Source organism: Pelophylax lessonae (genome assembly GCF_965119305.1).
Source record: "Pelophylax lessonae genome assembly, chromosome: 1".
Classification (NCBI taxonomy): Eukaryota; Metazoa; Chordata; class Amphibia; order Anura; family Ranidae; genus Pelophylax; species Pelophylax lessonae.
Genome location: NC_138768.1, coordinates 84,562,471 through 84,582,507, shown reverse-complemented (window position 1 = coordinate 84,582,507; position 20,037 = coordinate 84,562,471). Strand labels below are relative to the sequence as shown.

Genomic DNA, 20,037 nt, shown 5'->3' with positions numbered 1-20,037 from the left:
GACACCATAACCACCTCAGACCCCATGAACTGCCGCAGCTTGGTTGGGGTCTCGCCGTCTCCTACCCACCCTGGACCTACGACAAGGCTCCAGGTTCCAGTGGGTGAACCTCTCTTTCCCCAGAGGGTGCAGCAGGAACAGGAATAAGCTCTTACAAGAGCTTAGTGATTATTCAAGGGAGTATGAAGAGCATAGCAATCTCTTGTAGCAGATTCCCCCAATAAGAGGCAGGACTCTACATTGAGGGTGAAGTAGAACTCAAACTGTTTATTCAAACACATGCACAAAGAGATATACACTGTGGGACAATCCCCCCTCCCCCTTAGCAGCCAATTCACATACACATATACATCCCATAATAAGTTAATCCTAAGGCATACAGAAACAATAGAACAATGGAATACAGGCACTTACCAATAACAAACACCACCCCACCTCACTATCTAGCAAGGTCTATGAGACACTCCTGCAAAATTCTAGCCTCTGAAAAGTCAAACCATTCATCTTCATACATTTCCTGAGAGATATTGCTGACAAACATTACTGTCCCATCTGAAGTCATCCAAACCATTCCATCAGCGTCCCCCAAGTATCTGTCCCTCACTCCCAGTGACGGTGAACACAGTTACAGAGTGGTTGAGGTTGAATAAAGATATCAGTCCATCCAGTTCAACCTGTACAGGTGTGTGTGTGTCAGTGGCCTGATTATTTCCCATAACCCTGAATGTTGGGATCTATTTTATCTAGAGTTTCATAACGACTATATGAAAATAGACAATTAAGTCTCAAATGATTTACATAAAGCAGAATAAAATGTTCAAATAAGTTTCTTGCTTCGGTTTGTAAACTCTTACAGGCAAGACTTATGCAAAACGAAAGTCAAAAAATTGTGTGGGCGGCAATTACTGCAACTAATTATTCCAATATGGACAAGTGTACATTGATGTCCAGTGATTGCTCACAAACATCTAAAACACAAAAATGACTTCTATCCTGAAAACAGAGGCATTATTAATCAAGTTCAACCTCATTTGTAAATAAACAGTTTGTGTTTTGCCACCAATCAGAGCAAATTAGATGTTTGATTTTGTGTAACTTAGTTCTCTGGCAAGGAAAAATGTTTCCCAGGCCCCTAGCACCCAACCTATGTTTGTATGTATGTATGCATATATATTTATATTAATAGACACCTAAACCCACAAACACTTTTCTGAATCTGATGTCACATGACCATCCATGGTACCTATTCTGGTAGAGAAGACCAGTGGTTGGAAACTGCACCATGTGTTCCTTGCTGCTCAGCTCAATGTTTTTTTGCTACAGCTGGCATCTTGGCATTATGACACTGTTGCTTGACTTCATGATCCTGTGAAGACCCCTGCTATGAAATCTTCTAACAGTCCATGGTCAGTATCCACATCACCAGGAAAGGAAATGGGCATTATAGACCCTCCAACGCTCAGACCAAGAGAAAGACATTTTTTTTTTTTTTTTTGCTGTACCCAGGCAAAGTGCTTCTACCAATGTCCTCTGTAATGCCAATCAATAAAAAAATAAAGTTTTTAGTGCAAATACACATAACCCTGAGTGCACCCGATCTCGTCTGATCTCAGAGGCTAAGCAGGGTTTGGGCCTGGTTAGCACTTGGATAGAAGAGTGGGAATACCAGGTGCTGTAGGCTAAAGGAGCCGAGCTACAGGAAGTGATGGAAATCCGCCCACTACACCCAGAAGTGGTGAGGTACATCCAACACAACCGAGAGGACAGACTGAGCTTGCACTTCGGATGGTGGAGCCAGTCGGTAATACAATTAGGCGATTTATCCCAGGTACATGGCAGAATGCACTTTTACATGTAAGCACCTATACTGTTGGTTTTTGATGGTGCAATTTTAATAAAGGTTTCACACAATATGGAGCTTTTCTCTTCTGGCCTTTGTGGTGGTTTTGGTGTTTTTGCTGTGGAGGAAAAAGGCTCAAATCCTGGATTGATGGTTGGTTGGTTGGTTGGTTGGGTTTCCTGAGGGAACGAAGTGCATATTGACGGACTGAGCCTAGGGAGTCATGGATTTTTGGTGAGTTTTTTTGAGTAGTGGTGGAGGCCCACTGGTGGAGGGAATCTCTGGAAGAAAACACCAGACTGTTTTGCACATTATTTGCACTTGTTGATTGGCATTACAGAGGACATTGGAAGAGGTGATTTCCCTGGGTGCAGCTTGTATTAGATATTGCACTTTATTGTATTATATGACACATGGTTTAGTATACTAGAACTTTGAGCACTGCACTTTATTACATGTGATTACACATATAAAGCACAGTGTATTGAGCGAAAACCTATTTGAGCATTATTTGTGTATATATGTTTTTATCTGGTGTGGGTGTGTACGGTATATATTGTTTCTTTCGATTGTGTTGTTAGCCAAGTAATTGGATTTTATTAGGTCGATTTTTTTAAATATAAAAATATAAATTATATACGTAAAAAATGAAATAATTTCTCTTGATGGCCCTAGCGTCCATTCAGATTCTCCTTGGTAATTTTCCATACTGCATTGGGGATTGGGGGAGGTTACCCAATACCCAAAAGAGCTGAAGATGGTAGTTTTTATATAAGAAATGAACGACTGAGATTTTTGGATGTGGAGTTTATTTTTACCACTAGTTTATGTATATCAGCAACAAATACCACAATTCTATATAGAGACCATTCAACCCTTATCTGCAGTCTGTGCTCCTCTTGAGGTGCTTCTTATTAATCTCTCAGATAAAGCGACATGCACTAAGGTCTATTTGATGTGGAAAGAGATTAACACTTCAGTATGATTTTTCACTGTGGGATGAAACCCACACCAGTACCGCTGGAACATACAAATTTAGATAGTGTCCCTGCTGAGCTCCTAACACAGCACTACAAAACATGACAAACGACACTATTCTCAAGCCATTCCCACTGTCCTTCACCAACTCTGCCTTTGCTGGATAAAACTATACCACCTTTTTGTCCTGACGCTTCCAAAATAAGGACTGATTCACCTAAATGGCAACAGCTCAGAGAATTATTTTTTACATGCTGTTTAGAATATGAAAGCAGACTGTGTGAAGCCCTCACATTTGTGGTAGTGGTCTTTAAAGAACAACCTTACCTTTGTACAGTTGTCCTTTAATAAATTCCACTACCCCTTCCTCTGTGAGTGCCACCTGCTAGGACAAATACTAACCTTCAGCCATGGTCCCGGGATCTTCATTCCAGATGCACGTCAACAACCATAAGACACTTTTTTTTTATTTACGGTACTTTTAAAAAGTATCTATACCCCTCGAAATTTTCCACATTTTTGCTGTTACAACCAAAAACATAAATGTATTTTCCTGGGATTTTATATGGTAGACCAACACAAAGTGGCACATAATTATGAAGTAGAAGGAAAATGATAAATGGTTTTTAAGATTGTTTACAAATAAATATCTGAAAAGTGTGGCGTGCATTTGTATTCAGCCCCCTTTACTCTGACACCCGTAACCGATTGCCTTTTGAAGTCACCTAATTAGTAAATAGAGTCCACTTGTGTGTAATTTAATCTCAGTATAAATAAAGCTGTTCTGTGAAGCCCTCAGAAGATTGTTAGACAACCTTAGTGAACAAACAGTATCATGAAGGCCAAGGAACACACCAGACAGGTCAGGGATAACGTTTTGGAGAAGTTTAAAGCAGGGTTAGGTTATAAAAACATATCCCAAGCTTGGAACATCTCACAGAGCACTGTTCAACCTATTATCCGAAAATGGAAAGCATATGGCACAACTGCACACCTACCAAGACATGGCCGTCCACCTAAACTGGCAGGCCAGGCAAGGAGAGCATTAATCAGAGAAGCAGCCAAGAGGTCCATGGTAACTCTGGAGGAGCTTCAGAGATCCACAGCTAAGGTGGAAGAATCTGTAAACAGGACAACTATTAGTCGTGCCCACAAATCTGGCTTTTATGGAATAGTAGCAAGAAGAAAGTCTTTGTTGAAAGAAAGCCATAAGAAGTCCCGTTTGTAGTTTGCAAGAAGCCATGTAGAGGAAACAGCAAACATTTGGAAGAAGGTGCTGTGGTCAGATGAGATCAAAACTGAACTTTTTGGCCTAAAAGCAAAACGCTATCTGTGGCAGAAAAAGAACATTGCACATCATCCTAAACACGCAATCCCCACTGTGAAATATGGTGGTGGCAGCATCATGTTGTAGGGAAGCTTTTCTTTAGCAGGGACGGAGAAGCTGGTTGGGGTTGATGAGAAGACCTGAAAATTGCTGTTTACACACACTCTCCATCCAATCTGATATAGCTTGAGCTATTTTCCTAAAAAGAATGGGCAAAGACTTGCAGTTGTAATTGCAGTAAAAGGTTGTTCTACAAAGTATTGACTAAGGGGAAATGAATACAAATGCACCCCAGACTTTGTTCAGATATTTAGTTGTAAAAAAAAAACTTAAAACCATTTATCATTTTTCTTCCACTTCACAATTATGTGCCACTTTATGTTGGTCTATCACATTAATTCCCTATAAAATACATTTTTTGGTTGTAACATGACAAAATGTGGAAAATTTCAGGGGTATGAATAATATTTTTTTTTAAGGCGTTATTTATTGTCTTTTTATTGACTCATTTTCAAAATTGTAATTGTATTTGTAACTAAACAAATGCTAGAATTTTATGTTAAAACTTAATAAAAAGGATTGTAATCAATGGACAAACCACCATACCCCTTTCACCAGACTGTTGAAATAATCATCATTCCCAGTCCTATTAGCAACCAGTATGACTTCAAAATTGTCAATAGCTTCCTTTACTTTGCATAGGGATACCTAGAATCCGAACAGCTTGAAGAAAATCATAATTATTTATAGAAAAACAATCACAAATACAATAGCTAGCTATAACCATTGAGATTCGAGTGTTTTTGAGAATATGGATACGGTTACCAAAAATTAGAAATGAGATTGGGCATCCTGTGAACTCATCTCTACCTGAATTTCCACTTTGCACTCTTTTGTAATCTAAGACAGGCCATAGACGGTCCAAATATCTTTCCCGCAACCATGGGTTGCAGGAAAGAAATTTGCATGATTCCCCCATCAACACAGACAGGGTTGACAGGCAAATCCCTCCTGCCAAGCAATTGTCTTCTCCCAGAGGGGGGGCACAGGAAGCCGCCCCCACCGAGAGAGGACAGTGATTATTGCTAGTGGCTATAGCAGCCACTTGCGATAATCGCAAGCAAATCCTGCAGCCTGGTCGTTCCCAAGCTGATAGATCGATCAACTCGGTACATTCAGCCTGCCCATTATTGGTTAGAATCTTGGCCAGTTCCTGCTGAGCTGGCTGAGATTCGAACCGTGTATGGCCGGCCTAAGCAATCAGCTGCCAGCCAGGTCATTCCCCACCCACAGCACATGTAAACAAAGGGATGGGATGCTGGTGACATCAGTGCCGTAATGGACACATGCTCAGACTAATCACATCCAATATACCAGGTCCGATCTGGCAGGGATCTGCGACAGTTTTCTATATTAATATTTGTTAATTAGGTGCAAATCCTGCGCTAGTTTCTGTTTCAGTTTAAAATAGAAACTGGAGCGGATGGCGCAGATAGACATGAAATAGGTCAGTTTGCGTTGTTAATGTGGTGCATGCTACTGGTGCCAGCTTAGTTAATTCCCCTCAATGTCCTCACGGCATTTTTTAATGGGTAATAACATCTTTCATGCACACAAGTACTTCTCTCGAGAGCAGGAGAATCTCTTCCAGGTAGTAAACGTATCATAACTTTACTGCTACTGGTGTGTTAGAGAAAAATGGCAGGCATTCCTGAATTAGGTTCAATACTGGATTTAACTAGACCAGTGGTCTCCAGACTGCAGTCCAGGGGCAGATGTGACCCTTTGCTTGCCATTATCTGGCCCTTGGGGCACTATTTCACCAACTGACTTCAATGATGGAGCACTATGCCCCGTATTGACATCATCAATGGGGCATTATTCTTCTCATTGATATCACCAATGGGGCGCTATTCCTACCATTAGAACTAATGATTGGGCACTATTGCTGGGACATTTACTACTCCCACTGGCTACAGTTCGGCCTCCCTAAAGCTTGAAGGTCGGTAAACTGTCCCTTTGCTTATAAAGCTTGGAGACCCCTGCATTACACAATTGCTGGCCTGCTAGTAGTTCTCTCTGCTGGTCTTGCTGTCAAACCACTGCCCTTATCTTTTTATCTATCATTTGGTGAAAGAAAGATTGGGTAAGTGGTCTCCAGGGGCCAAGGTAGGGGGAATTATAGGAGCTGTGGAAGGGCTTAACTAGATTTGAACCATTCCTCCACAAAAATAATTTTGTTTTCTGTCACTACCAACTGGAGGCTGCATGTCCATGACTTTTCAGAAACTAATGTAACATATTGTTCCTACCAATTCCCTGAAGTTCAATAACATGGCATAGGGTGTGTGACTCATCTACATAAACGAACCACAACTTTATGCATGTCTTAATTGGAAAATCATGAAAACCGCTTCTTTTCCTCTAAGAGGTTAAAGCATTCACGGCCTCACCAGCACATTTTATGTTTTTTTTCTTGTAGTCTCTTCTGTGTCTTCATGAAATCTTCCCAGCGGTGCAAGCTGCTGAGACAGCAGTGAAGAGGAACCCGCACTTTGTGGAGGCCTGGCAGACTCTGGGCCGAGCACAGCTGGAACTGGGGGAAATAGCCATGGTGAGTAAACAGATTAGAGGAAGAAATCAAGTTGTTAATAGCATGGAAAGAAGTCTTCTTACCGAATATTACAAGGACACTTCCAAGGCAACTTTTTTGAGAAGTCAGCCTCACTTAAAAAGACACTGCCATCTCTATAACACAGTTTAACCCAAAACAGCTTTAAAAAATACATTTATAATTTTTACCATCAGTACCTCTGTTGATTCCAAGCTGCACTCTGCAGAGTAAAGCTGGCCATAGACGGTTCGAATCTCGACCAGTTCAGCAAGGATCGACCGAGATTCAGATCATGTATGGACAGGCTCATTGTTGATCCATTGACTCTTACAGGTTAGTTGCCCATTAGAATACAGTGTGCCAGAATATAAGTGAAATGTTTGCACATCAAGAACAATAATAGGCTGCAAGCACACTTAGTGTGTGTAATAAATATTGTGTGCCAGAATGACAATGGAGTGATAAAATAATTCCAGGAGACCCAAGTGAGGTCCAGTGATTTCCGTGGTGGGTAGTCACCCTTTAGGTTTAGAATATGTGTTTTTTTATCGCTCTCAACTGTCCTATATTTGGAGCCATATCCCATTCTTTTCAATTTGTCCTCTCTTTTGGTCTGATGCATTGACTCCTATAAAAGATGGACTATTTAACCACCAAAGTGTTTTATTGCACTAAGCCTTTCATCCAACCTCTGAATTATTACATTTGTTCTTTTGAAAAGCCAATATAATAGAGACGTAGTGGTAAAAAAATGCTCTTGTAGGTTTAACCTCCCTGGTGGTATGATTATTTCAGATTTTAGGTGCTGAAAGAGGTACCATTATTTTGCACGGAAATCTGTTCTGTACATTTTAAAACTCACATTCCCCTTTAATCCACGCCGTCCTCCCACTGTCCTCGCCCGCCGTCCTCCCCCGCCGTCCTCCCGCTGTGTGCTCAGCCGATGCCAGCACCTGCCTTCTGGTTCCCTTCCCTGTTAGCATTGTGACGCAGGGGGGTGGAACCGGCGGCAATTTAAATAATGTAAATACACTAAATTACATGATATAAAGTTGTGATCCTAATGGATTACACTGTATCATGCCATTTCACCACAGGATTTCACCTGGTGACTTTTCCAGTGCCCTGCCTGTGCTTTTCCAGTTCTTTGTGCCTGGAAAATTGAGAATGACCGTGGCGTCCAAAAATACTTCCCAAATTCCACAAGCTATGTGCCAGAAAGAGACATCAGAATCGTTGCTGTCGTCACTTTCCGTACATGATGATGAATTTTTCCACAAATCGCTATCGCTCAGTTCTTCTTTCATTAACTCCGTTTCTCTGTCGCCGGTTTCCAGTTCGTCTAAAAGCGCGTTAGCCAAAAAAAAAACGCTTTTTGGACGCCATGGTCGTTCTCTATTTTCCAGGTGCAAAGCACTGGAAAAGCGCAGGCAGGGCACTGGAAAAGTCACCAGGTGCAATCCTGTGATGAAATGGCATGATACAGGGTAATCCGTTAGGATCACAGCTTTGTATCATGTCATTTGGTGTTTTTACACTTTTAAATTTGCCGCCGGTTCCACCCCCCTCCGTCGTAATGCTCGCAGGGAGGGAACCGGAAGGCAAGTGCCGGCAATCGGCCATGCACAGAGCGGGGAGAGACAGTGAGGATGGCGGGGAGGGCGGCGGGGGAGCACAGGGCTGGTGAGTAACATTGTGGGGTAATCCTGAGTGTTTCTCTGGGTTACCGCTTTTGGTACTGAAAATTAACCCCGAGCCACACTCGGAAATACCGCCAAGGAGGTTAACCAACCAATTTTGTCATGTTGTTCTAAGTCCAATGAACTGGAGGCATGCCATGATTGTGTGCTTTGCCTATTTATTTATTACAATCAATTCCATAGCATGTCAGTATATTATACATTCACATCAGTCCCTGCCCTCAGGGAGCTTACAATCTAGGGTCCCTAATTTACATTTCTACATACTAGGACCATTTTAGACAGGAGCCAATTAACCTCCCAGCATGTCTTTGGAGTGTGGGAGGAAACTGGAGTACCCGGAGGAAACCTACGCATGCACAGGGAGAACATTGCCTACAATCGTTGTGCCAAAAGTTGTCCCTCCTTTTCATGTCAAAAAGTTAGGAGGTATGGGTTTCATTGAGAGCTCACGGCTGGAATCTAATGTGTCCCAGAGTAGCTGAATGGACCCTGTTCACCTTTCAGAAATTGGAAGCCAACACAGATGGTACATAGGCCTGAAGAAAGCATTGATGTATCTTGTCGGTATTCTCCAGTGCTTCTGATAACAAGTTTTACTAAAGGCTAAAAAGCGATAATGGCTTGTAATGGAACTAATGTTTGTTAGTTTTCATGAACTGAGAGATGACATTATAACAGATGTATTAGAGTGTATCAGCCAACCGCAGATCAATAAAATGAGCTTAATTTAGTGTTAAAGCTTTATCTAGTAATGGAGATCATGGCTTCATTAGAGAGATATAAAAAAGGAGGGCTGCAGGATTATACATATTACCATTAATAGTAATGTTCTCATTATTAGAAATTCGGAGCAGTTTTATAGCTGCCATAAATAGAAAATAAATGTTTCATTATTGAATAATAGAAAGATGATTGTGTCGACTTTATTTTAATGATGTATAGAACAGTTTGTAACTTCACAGCCCTTTGTACTAGAATTTAATGTATATTTATATATATTTATGCAGAAAATCCCTTTTCGAGTGTCAGATATTGCACTGCAATTTTCACCTCCCGGTGTAATTTGCTTCACGACCTCACCATCTTTAGTGATTATTCAGAGATTGGCTTTACTATAAAATGCTTTTTGAATGTAAACTGCAGGCATCCAAAGGGAAACTCACTGTTTTATTCTGTTGGCTCTGAGCTTTCTGTTTGTTACTATTGCAACAAATATGGAGCTCAGCAGGGGATCTCTCTCCGTTGATCCCTGCTAAGCAGTCGGATGACAGATTAGTCCCCGCTCTGCTATTCAGAGTGGACATGGACACAGTCCACTGTTCTCTATGGAGTGGACAAATGGAAACGGGCTGCCTGTCTGCCCATTTCTGTCCAACTATCATGCAATGTTGGCGGGTGTCCACTGACATCCACCGCTCCATAGAGAACGTAGGGGGGTCCAATTGAGCCCGCCTGAAAAACGTACAGGATCACTAGTGTGAAAATTGCCTAACATGTGATAGCATTCCCAAGCCCACACTTGTCCCACACCACACTCACACACCACTTGGGCGCAGGTCTGGCATCGGAGCTTGCCTCTGCTCCCCAAGCACAGTGCCACCACAAAAGAACAAAACTGCTCCCCGTGTATATCTAGCATCCTTTAAAAGTTTTATTGTTGCAAATGCTCAAGACAAAACCTTTCCCAGATCCTTCTTCTCTGACTGTTACCCCCCAACAGGTGGGCTTTACTAATTTATTGTCCATGCTGAGATTTGCACATCTCTGCCACACAGCACAGTCCTGTCTTGACATCTCAAACTGGGGAAAAGTTCTAGCGAACATTCAAACTCTATGGGACACGAACATGAAAAATCAACAGTCCTCATTTCCCCACCCCCTTTCCTGGCCTGCCATGCTGCATTCCCGGATAAGGGTCTGGTATGAATCCCCCCCCCTTTTTTTCGGGTCAGCGGGGGCATCGTGTGACGTGATTGACAATGAATTTACATCGGAGGACACAATTTGTTTATTTTTAAATAAAGGATTTGTCAAAAACTGTGTTTAATTTTTTTTTACACTTTTTTGGTGAATGAGCAGGGGTACGATGTACCTGATACCCTTTCACATAGGGGGGCCAGAATCTGGGGGCCCTCTTGTTAAAGGGGGCTTTCAGATTCCAATAAGCCCCCCACCAGCAGACCCCCACAACCACAGCCCAGGGTTGTTGGGAAGAGGCCCTTGTTTCCATCAACATGGGGACAACGTGCTTTGGGGGGCACCCAAAGCATCCTCCCATTGTTGAGGGGAGGTGGTCTGGTATGGTTCAGGAGGGGGGCGCTCACTCATCCCACCCCCTTTCCTGGCCTGCCAGGCTGCATGCTCGGATAAGTGTCTGGTATGAATTTTGGGGGGGACCCCACTTTTTTTTTTAATTCTGTCATTGGGTTCCCCCCTACACTAGACTGATTGCATTAAACATCAAAGCACAATCCACTAACTACCCTGCCTAATCTCCACTCCTAACACACTACACACGGCTGCCATGTAAGCAGCCTTATATAGGGTGGGGTGTGGACTTAGCCCCTGAGCCATGATTGGCTAAAGGCACCCTGCTTTTGGCCAATCATGGCTCTATTAGGACATTGTTCTGTGATTGGCCGAAGCATACAGGTCAGGTGCATGCTTTGGCCAATTACAAGCACCTAATTCACTGCAATGGCGCAGTGCATTATGGGACGCTCATCGGCGGGCGAACTTCCTGCCGAGCGCCCCATTTGTTTGTGTGTTTGGCGAACACACAAATGTTAAGCCCATCACTACTTGTGGCATAGGAGACCTGATTTTTCTTTGCTGCAGTTCAGAAATACTTACAGTTCTCTTCTCCACACCCTCCTGGTGACTGGACACTGAAAGCTGAAGCAGCAGAATGATAGTCACCATGATCTCACTTCCAATCCGCATATTCCTTGCACTGCAGTACTCTTGATTGAGTCCTTCTGGTGCTTCTCCCTCCTACAGTCTTATGCTGGCCATACACTTTACAAAAAATCGTTCAAACTCATTTTGGAATGCTTGATATCCTACCACAGTCTGTAATGCAGACTAAGTGGTAAGCAGCAGTGCTGTAAACCCAGCAAATGACTTCCATAGATTTAACAACAATTAATGAATTAATCTACTTGCTATCCAAAGGTAGATTTGTTGTGTTGTGTTAGATTTACAAAATGCAAAAAGTCAGTTTTCGTTGCAAGGGAATTTTCCCTTAGCTTTGTAAATGTTGTGAAAGTGAAAATTCACTTTGCAAAAAATACCCAATCACATGCAAGGAAAATTAGAAAAAACTGTATATTTCAAACAAACTTCTTTCACATTGTCATTATTGGGTATTGTTTGTAGAGTTTTGAGGAAAATAATAAATGTAATATATTTTGGAATAAGGCTGTAACATAACAAAATGTGGAAAAAGTGAAGCGCAGTGAATACTTTCCGAATGCACTGTAGGTATATGGGCAGTGGGCGCCACAGTCTTTGCTCTCATACCACTATGAGCCATGCCTAAACTTTACTCATATTTTACCTTGTATTCTCTTCTGCTTGCCAGATTCTCTACTTAACAGAGGACTGTCATTAAGTAAACTGAGATATTCTTCAGAATACAAGCTAAAGGAAAGAAGAGGAGCAATGGTGCCTAACTTAGTAAATATTATGTCAAGAAGGCAGACTAGCGGCAAGAGAAAGTCCAGTGCTAATAAGGGGGAAGCTGTCCATGGCAGAATGGTTATAAGTGCTTATAATTTTCTAAACCTAAACACCAGTGTTGGGACTTCCACATTTTGGCATTTAATCAACAAAAGCTTATCTGAACTCAAGAAATAAAATGTTATATATTGCAGCTTGTTGTAAATGATTGGTGCGCTAAACAAATTATAGTGATTACAATAAATCAACTCAATATAACAGTTCAGTGCTGACAATATATTGTAAGGGATTAGCTCGGTGGTAGGCGTGGATGACCCCTTTGGGGGTGCGTTTTCACAGAGAGATAGCCGACAAGTGCTTGCAAACAAACAGTGTGGTTTATTAAATGGTGTTTTCTTCACCAGGCTGTATGCAGCAAAACATCCAAAATAAAATAAAACACAAAATAAATCCTTGCCTCTGTGGGCGGCTACCTTCTCACAGCTGGAACCTACCTAAGAAGTCTTTCCAACCTACTGTTGGGCCGACACTGCTGATCCTACAGCAGACACTCAAATGTCCATTTGTTTGCTTTTCACACAGCACAAACATTGTCCATTGAACATGTCCCTTTGTTTTCTTTCACACAGCACATGTTCATTTATAACAGGATCCTTTACTCTTCACACTCTTCACATGGAACACTTTGTCTTCTCACCTTTGAGACGTCTTCACTCGTGGTTACCCTCCTTAGCTTCACATCGCTGTAGGGGGTCTTCTCCCATGCTCACCAGCTTGTCGGGAGGCACACATCCGACTGTCCCCCTCTCCCAGCCCACACGGCGACAGGCGGCAGCAGTCCTTCTCCCATGCCCACACGGCGTCGGGAGGTACACGTATGTCTGTCCTCCTCTCCCAGCTCACACAGCGACAGGAGGCAGCACTCAATAGATTTTCTCTGGACAAATTATAGAGTCCTTGATCTCCTCATTCTGAACAGCTGAATGGTTTTCAACTTCCTGCTGGCTCTCTCTGCAGCCAACACCCTATAGTATCAGTGAACTTTCAAAGCAGGTGGGAATGTGTCTCCTCTCAGTGACTACATTCCCAGATTTACCTGACTTCCTGTCACATACCCCCCCTCTTGTTTCAACCCTAGGGTTGGGACACATATTTCCAGGCACGCATGTGTCAGGCACTGCTGACTCACTGATAAGCCTCCTATTATCCTCAAGCTTCCGGATGAAACTGTTTTGTCATCTTCATTGACAGATTTCTCATAAATGCCACACAGTTTGTCTCTCATCTCATATACACATTCTTCAACTGCATTTTTGGCATCATTTTGCTCCTTCTCGTTTCTGTCATCTTCATTGACAGCTTTCTCATAAATGTCAGACAGCTTGTCCCTCATAACCGTCTGTCCAATCCACCATGGAGGACCGTGATCCATAGGCAACTCAATTGGGCTAGTCTTAATGTCTTCAACATTCTTAAGACGCCTCTCTCTGCAATCCATAAATGTTTTCCACAAAACTTTGAGAACCTTTGCTTCACTAAGCTTTGTTCCAAGTAGGGACTCTTGACATCCCTCTGTGACTTGAGTTGCCTCTCCATACATCTGTACACAATCATTGACTTTTTGTTGTAAAAGGGAATGATCTTCCTTCTTGAGCTTTGCTTGCTCTAAGATGCTGTGCAGAGGATTTTCCAATTGAGACAACAGGCTGTCACACATTTCTTCAAAGTGACCCCTGTTCCTTTTCCCAGAGATATCAATATCATTCAAACATTTCATATTCATAGGCAGATCTGAAGCATTTGCACTCATCAACTTCTTAAACTTTTCGCCCTCCTGAGCGAGTCGCAGTAAAGGCCTACTATTTGATTTGATATTCAGTTTATATTTCTTGCCAAACTCTTCACAGAAGTAGCCAACCAGAACATCATCAACTTTCCTTCCACCAACATCGGGGTTAAAGGCAACAACACAGTTGAACCCAGCGATCTGGGTGGTATCCATTATAGACCTCCTCTCTGCATCAGTGAAGAAGCATGGAACTGCAACACATTCTTTTACAGGTTTCTTCAATGCACTTTCTGCTGAACTATTTGACCGCTCAAGGTCACCTAGTTCCTTTTCTCTATCTGAATTCCACATGGAATGCATCTCAAGATCACGATCAAACTTCTGCCACCCGTCTTTCACCAGTTCCATTTTGGAAACACTTCCTGAAAGGCACTTATTCATTTGCTTCACGTTTTCACCAACAGCCTTAGTTTTCTCCACTAGGTTTTCAGCCTGAACTGAGAAATCATCACATTTCTTACTCAGCTCCTTTGTTTGCTGAAGTTCTAATGATACATTTTCCAATGCTTGAAGTTTTTGAAGGAACGGTTTATTCCAAAGGGGTGATTCAAGCCACATGTCGTCACATTTCTGAGGCTCACTCAGGACAGACCCCAAAACACTGATCCTTTTAAAAACTGCATCAGGCACACTATCCCCTCTTTGGGACAGATCCTCTGTTGCCTGGAATTCCTCTTCCAGTTCCTGCAACGGAATCTTCATCTCTTCTAGTTGCTGTTCTAAGGCTCGCTTAGACTTTTCTAGCTCCTGAACGCTTTTCACAACATCATCCTTGGAGCTGACCAATTCTTCCATTTCTGTACGCAGCTGTTTAACACTTTCTAGTTCAGCCTTACACTCTAGAGCTTCCTCCAAAGAGCGAGCCAAGAACAGGGCTTTGCTCTCGTTATCACGCGCCTCCGTTTCTGCACGTGCGCGTTCTTCTGCATATTTTGCAGACACATTCTTCTCTTCACCAAGCATCTGATCAAACTTCTTTTTCACATCTTCAACACACTGTAATGAACCAACGCTTTCTTCCATGCGTTTTTTCATAACCGCTATCTGAGCTTGCAATGTTGCGACTTGCTCTGATAGGTTTTTCTTTGCTTCCGCCTCCTCTTTTAATTGTTCCAGGAAGCCATTTTTCTCATCTTCCATTTGTTTGAGCTTTGTGCTAAAACTCAGCCTTTGACACCTCTCTTCCTGTAAGAGTTCCTGCGTGTCTTGCAGCTGCGATTCCAAGATAGAAAAATCTTCCGCAATTTCTCTAGATTTGCTGTCTGCTTGAGAAAGCTGATTTGTAACATTGTCCAACTCAACCTGCAGTCGGTTTGCCTTCTCTGACAGCTTAGCACACAATCGGTCACCTTCTGACACCTTGACTTGCGATTCCAGAAGCTGTGCCTCTACTTTTTCCCTCTTATGTTCACAATCTCCTTTTCCCTGCATAAGAGCCTTCACCTCATTGGCTAGCATCTGGGAATAAGAATGTAATTCTGCCACACAGGCTTCTTTCTCCTTTAACTGCTGCTGGAAACGTTGGGCTTCACCTTTCCAACTTTCACAGTCTGCACGTAATTCATCTACCACATTGCTCAAAGTGGTGAGCTCATACACAGTACTCAGTAATTTAGCCTCTCTTTCACTTTTCTCTTTGTCGCTGAGAGACAATGTCGCTTTCAGAGCAACATTCTGTTCCTGCGACTCCTGCAGGTCTATTTTTGTAGCTCCCAAAGACTGAAGACTTTTTTCCAGCTGATTACGCAACTCCAACATATCAGCCATACTTTGCTTCTGCAAAGTCTGAATTTCACTTTCCTTTTCCATGAGGATGGTATCTTTCTCCATTATAGTCTCTCTGCGTTTTTGCAACTCGACCAAAAGAAGAGCAGTGGATTCTTCCCACTGTAACACATGAGACTTGAGTAGTTCATTCATTTCCTGCAAGTTTCTATTCTCCATTTTAAGCAATTCCAAGGCTTGTTCCTTTTCTTCCATTTTCCGTTGCAAGGCATCCAACTCAGCCCTGCACACATACTCGGTTTCCTCCAAACCGATGGCCTCCATTGGCTGCTGGCGTCTCTGTTTCCAGCCTGCCATGCTCTCTTGATGAGCCTTTTGTTGAGCTGCAAAGCTCTGCTGAAAATCCGCATTTGCCTGCTGTTGAGCTGCATTTGCTTGCTGTTGAGCTGCATTTGATATAATCAGATGTTTCAACATCTCCTCCATTTTGAGTTTACTTTTCATCTGAGCACACGTTTCATCAGTGTTGCTAGGGACAACAACCTTCCTCTTTAGTAGACTCTCTTTAGGCATGGATGGGGCTGGTTCAGACGGCAACATCCCCTCCATCCATAGAATCCGGTCTCTCATTTCATCTATCTTTGCATTTTTCAGGCGTTTGGATCGCCCCATCTTCAATAACTCCACAAACAAATTTTTCACAGTCCAGCAAACAATTTTCAGACCACTGTCTCTTCAACACATGTAGTTTTTCTCTCTCTTGCAAGATCTCTTTTCCTGCGCACACAGTTTGTGCAGTCACTTGCACCAGACACAACAAAGTTCATCAAAAAATTTTGAGACCGCTGTCTCTTTAAAACACTTTTTTTTTTTTTCTGTCAGGATCTTCTCTCCTGCACACATAGATTGTGCAATCTCATGCACCAGACAAAGTTCATCAAACATATGCACTTCCTTGCAGGGATCTCTGCTTATGCCCACTGCATACCTCCACCATATGTAAGGGATTAGCTCGGTGGTAGGCGTGGATGACCCCTTTGGGGGTGCGTTTTCACAGAGAGATAGCCGACAAGTGCTTGCAAACAAACAGTGTGGTTTATTAAATGGTGTTTTCTTCACCAGGCTGTATGCAGCAAAACATCCAAAATAAAATAAAACACAAAATAAATCCTTGCCTCTGTGGGCGGCTACCTTCTCACAGCTGGAACCTACCTAAGAAGTCTTTCCAACCTACTGTTGGGCCGACACTGCTGATCCTACAGCAGACACTCAAATGTCCATTTGTTTGCTTTTCACACAGCACAAACATTGTCCATTGAACATGTCCCTTTGTTTTCTTTCACACAGCACATGTTCATTTATAACAGGATCCTTTACTCTTCACACTCTTCACATGGAACACTTTGTCTTCTCACCTTTGAGACGTCTTCACTCGTGGTTACCCTCCTTAGCTTCACATCGCTGTAGGGGGTCTTCTCCCATGCTCACCAGCTTGTCGGGAGGCACACATCCGACTGTCCCCCTCTCCCAGCCCACACGGCGACAGGCGGCAGCAGTCCTTCTCCCATGCCCACACGGCGTCGGGAGGTACACGTATGTCTGTCCTCCTCTCCCAGCTCACACAGCGACAGGAGGCAGCACTCAATAGATTTTCTCTGGACAAATTATAGAGTCCTTGATCTCCTCATTCTGAACAGCTGAATGGTTTTCAACTTCCTGCTGGCTCTCTCTGCAGCCAACACCCTATAGTATCAGTGAACTTTCAAAGCAGGTGGGAATGTGTCTCCTCTCAGTGACTACATTCCCAGATTTACCTGACTTCCTGTCACAATATAAAGAACCTTCTGTATAAAAGTCCAAAAATAATTAAGTCCATCAAAACATATCCAAATCGTGCCGGTGAATAAAAAAACTTCAAGTGAAACTGTGACGTTATAAACAAAGTGCTATAACCATATCCCAAATGAGATGATATCCACGTGAATAGGATTCCCACCACCAGCTGGCTGTACTTCTTACCAGATATAAAATTCTCATGAGCAAATTGTAAATGCCATGCACATCCACCCTCGTGTGAACCACACTTAACCACTTAAGCCCCTGAAGATTTTACCCCCTTCCTGACCAGGGGGTATTTTGTGATTCGGCACTGCGTGACTTTAACGGACCATTGCGCGGTCGTGCGAAGCTGTAACTAAACAAATTTGACGTCCCTTTTTTCCCACAAACAGAGCTTTCTTTTGGTGGTATTTGATCACCTGTGCGATTTTTTTTTATCATGCGCTATAAACAAAAAAGAGCGACAATTTTGCAAAAATAACAATATTTTTCACATTTTTTTTATATGAAATTCCCCCCCAAAAAAATGTAAAAATCAAAATTTTTTAACATTTTCAGCCAATTTGTTTTATGCTACATATGTTTGATAAAAAAAATCACAAAAAGCGGATTTTGATTGGTTTGCGCAAAAGTTATCGCGTTTACTAACAAAGGGAAAGATTTCTGTCATTTTTTTGTTGTTTTTTTTAACGCGTAATGACGGCGATCTGCGATTTATTTTGCAGTACTGCGACATTGCGGCGGACAGATCGGACCCTTGACTGACATTTTTGACACTTTTGGGGTTACCAGTGACATTTCTACAGTAATCAGTGCTATACATATGCACTGTTACTGTAAAAATACACTGGCAGTGAAGGGGTTAACTTTATTTGAGAGGGAGGGGCTGTGTGTGTCCCTAAGGGCGTGATTCTAACTGTGATTGGCTGTGGCTTGAGGTGTAGGAACAGTGATCAACGGTCCTACATAGTAGAACCGTGTGATCATCGTTTCTACACAGGGGAGAATGACAGGCGGCTTGTTTACATCAGCCGCCTGCCTTTCTCCCTCTCCCCCGACGATCGCCGAGTGACCGGCGGACATCGGGTCCACCGGTCACACGCGGGGGGGGGTCAGTGACCGAGCGGGAGCGCGCCTCCGGCGGCGCGCGCTCGCTCCGGCGGCGTGCGTTTGCTCGCTCCCCAGAGCCTCACAGGCTAGCGACGTAGTCCTACGTCACTCTGCCTGTGAGGGGCTGACTGCCGCAGTAAATATACTGTGAGCAGTCAGCAAGTGGTTAAGAGCCTCTTACCAGATGTAAAAGATGTTTGGACGTGGGTTATGCTCTTACTCAATCAGATTATATCAGGTAGCTGGATAGATGGACTATTCCTTACGATCCCGGGATAGTTAATCTTCTTATAGACTCCACACATTACATGTAACAAATACAAGTGGACCAGCCATAGTGTATTATCCCCGGTTTATTAATGAAACATAGGCAATTATACTCACTGGAGATGATCTTGTATACAGCGTGTATTGAGCGGAGCCCGTAGCAATCCTGTGTCCGGCTGCAGCACGGACAACTGGATGACATAGGTGACGGTGCGACAAGCCTCCTCTCCTCCTATTATACTATATATTGCAGCTTACCTTTCCTTAAAGTGGTTGCAAACTTCAGTCATGAAATCTGAACAAAGAACACACACTCATCGGCCACTTTATAAGGTACACCTTGCTAGTACCGAGTTGGATCCCCTTTTGCCGTCAGAACTGCCTTAATTCTTCATGGCATAGATTCAACAAGGTGTTGGAAACATTCCTCAGAGATTTTGGCCCATAATGACATGATAGTATCACGCAGTTGCTTCATATTTGTCAGCTGCACATCCATGATGCGAATCTCCAAAAGTACTCTATTGGATGAGATCCGATGACTGATGAGGCCATTGGAGTACAGTAACCTCATTGTCATGTTTAAGAAACCAGTGGTGAGATGATTTGAGCTTTGTGACATGGTGCATTATCCTGCTGGAAGGAGCCATCAGAAGATGGGTACACTGTAGTCAAAAAGGGATGGACATTGTCAGCAACAATACCCAGGTAGGCCATGGCGTTTAAGGTGGATGTAAGCCCCCACATATACCCAATGAATTGAACAGCCTCAGATGATACACAGAGATTAAACAAATCCCCCTATATAATGTTTTTTTGTATATCTGCTGTATTCAGCTTTCTAGACTGTTTAGTGTAGAAATCGGCGTGGCGCTTTGTTGGAGAGATGAGGTTTAAGGAATCAGACAGTCCCCCCTAATACGTTTTGCCCTTGACTGCGAGTAGCCTCAGAGGTATACCTTTTTTAATCTTTGGAATTTAACCGATTGCCGACCGCCGCACGACTATTTTCTGCGGCGGTCAGCCCTGGCCAGACAAAGTGATGTAGATCTACATCGCTTGCCTGTCACTTCCTTGTGAGCCAATAGCGGGCGAGCGCGCGCC

The 20,037-nt window shown here is 43.0% G+C and overlaps 1 protein-coding gene across 1 annotated transcript in view; it reads left to right on the top strand.

The window, feature by feature from the left end:
- Positions 1-20,037, top strand: part of TTC33 (tetratricopeptide repeat domain 33) — a 495,466-nt gene that overhangs the window by 390,014 nt on the left and 85,415 nt on the right. The window contains exon 4 of the mRNA XM_082248719.1: positions 6,628-6,759. Coding sequence (XP_082104845.1) covers positions 6,628-6,759 — 132 coding nt within the window. The remainder of the gene's footprint in view (positions 1-6,627; positions 6,760-20,037) is intronic.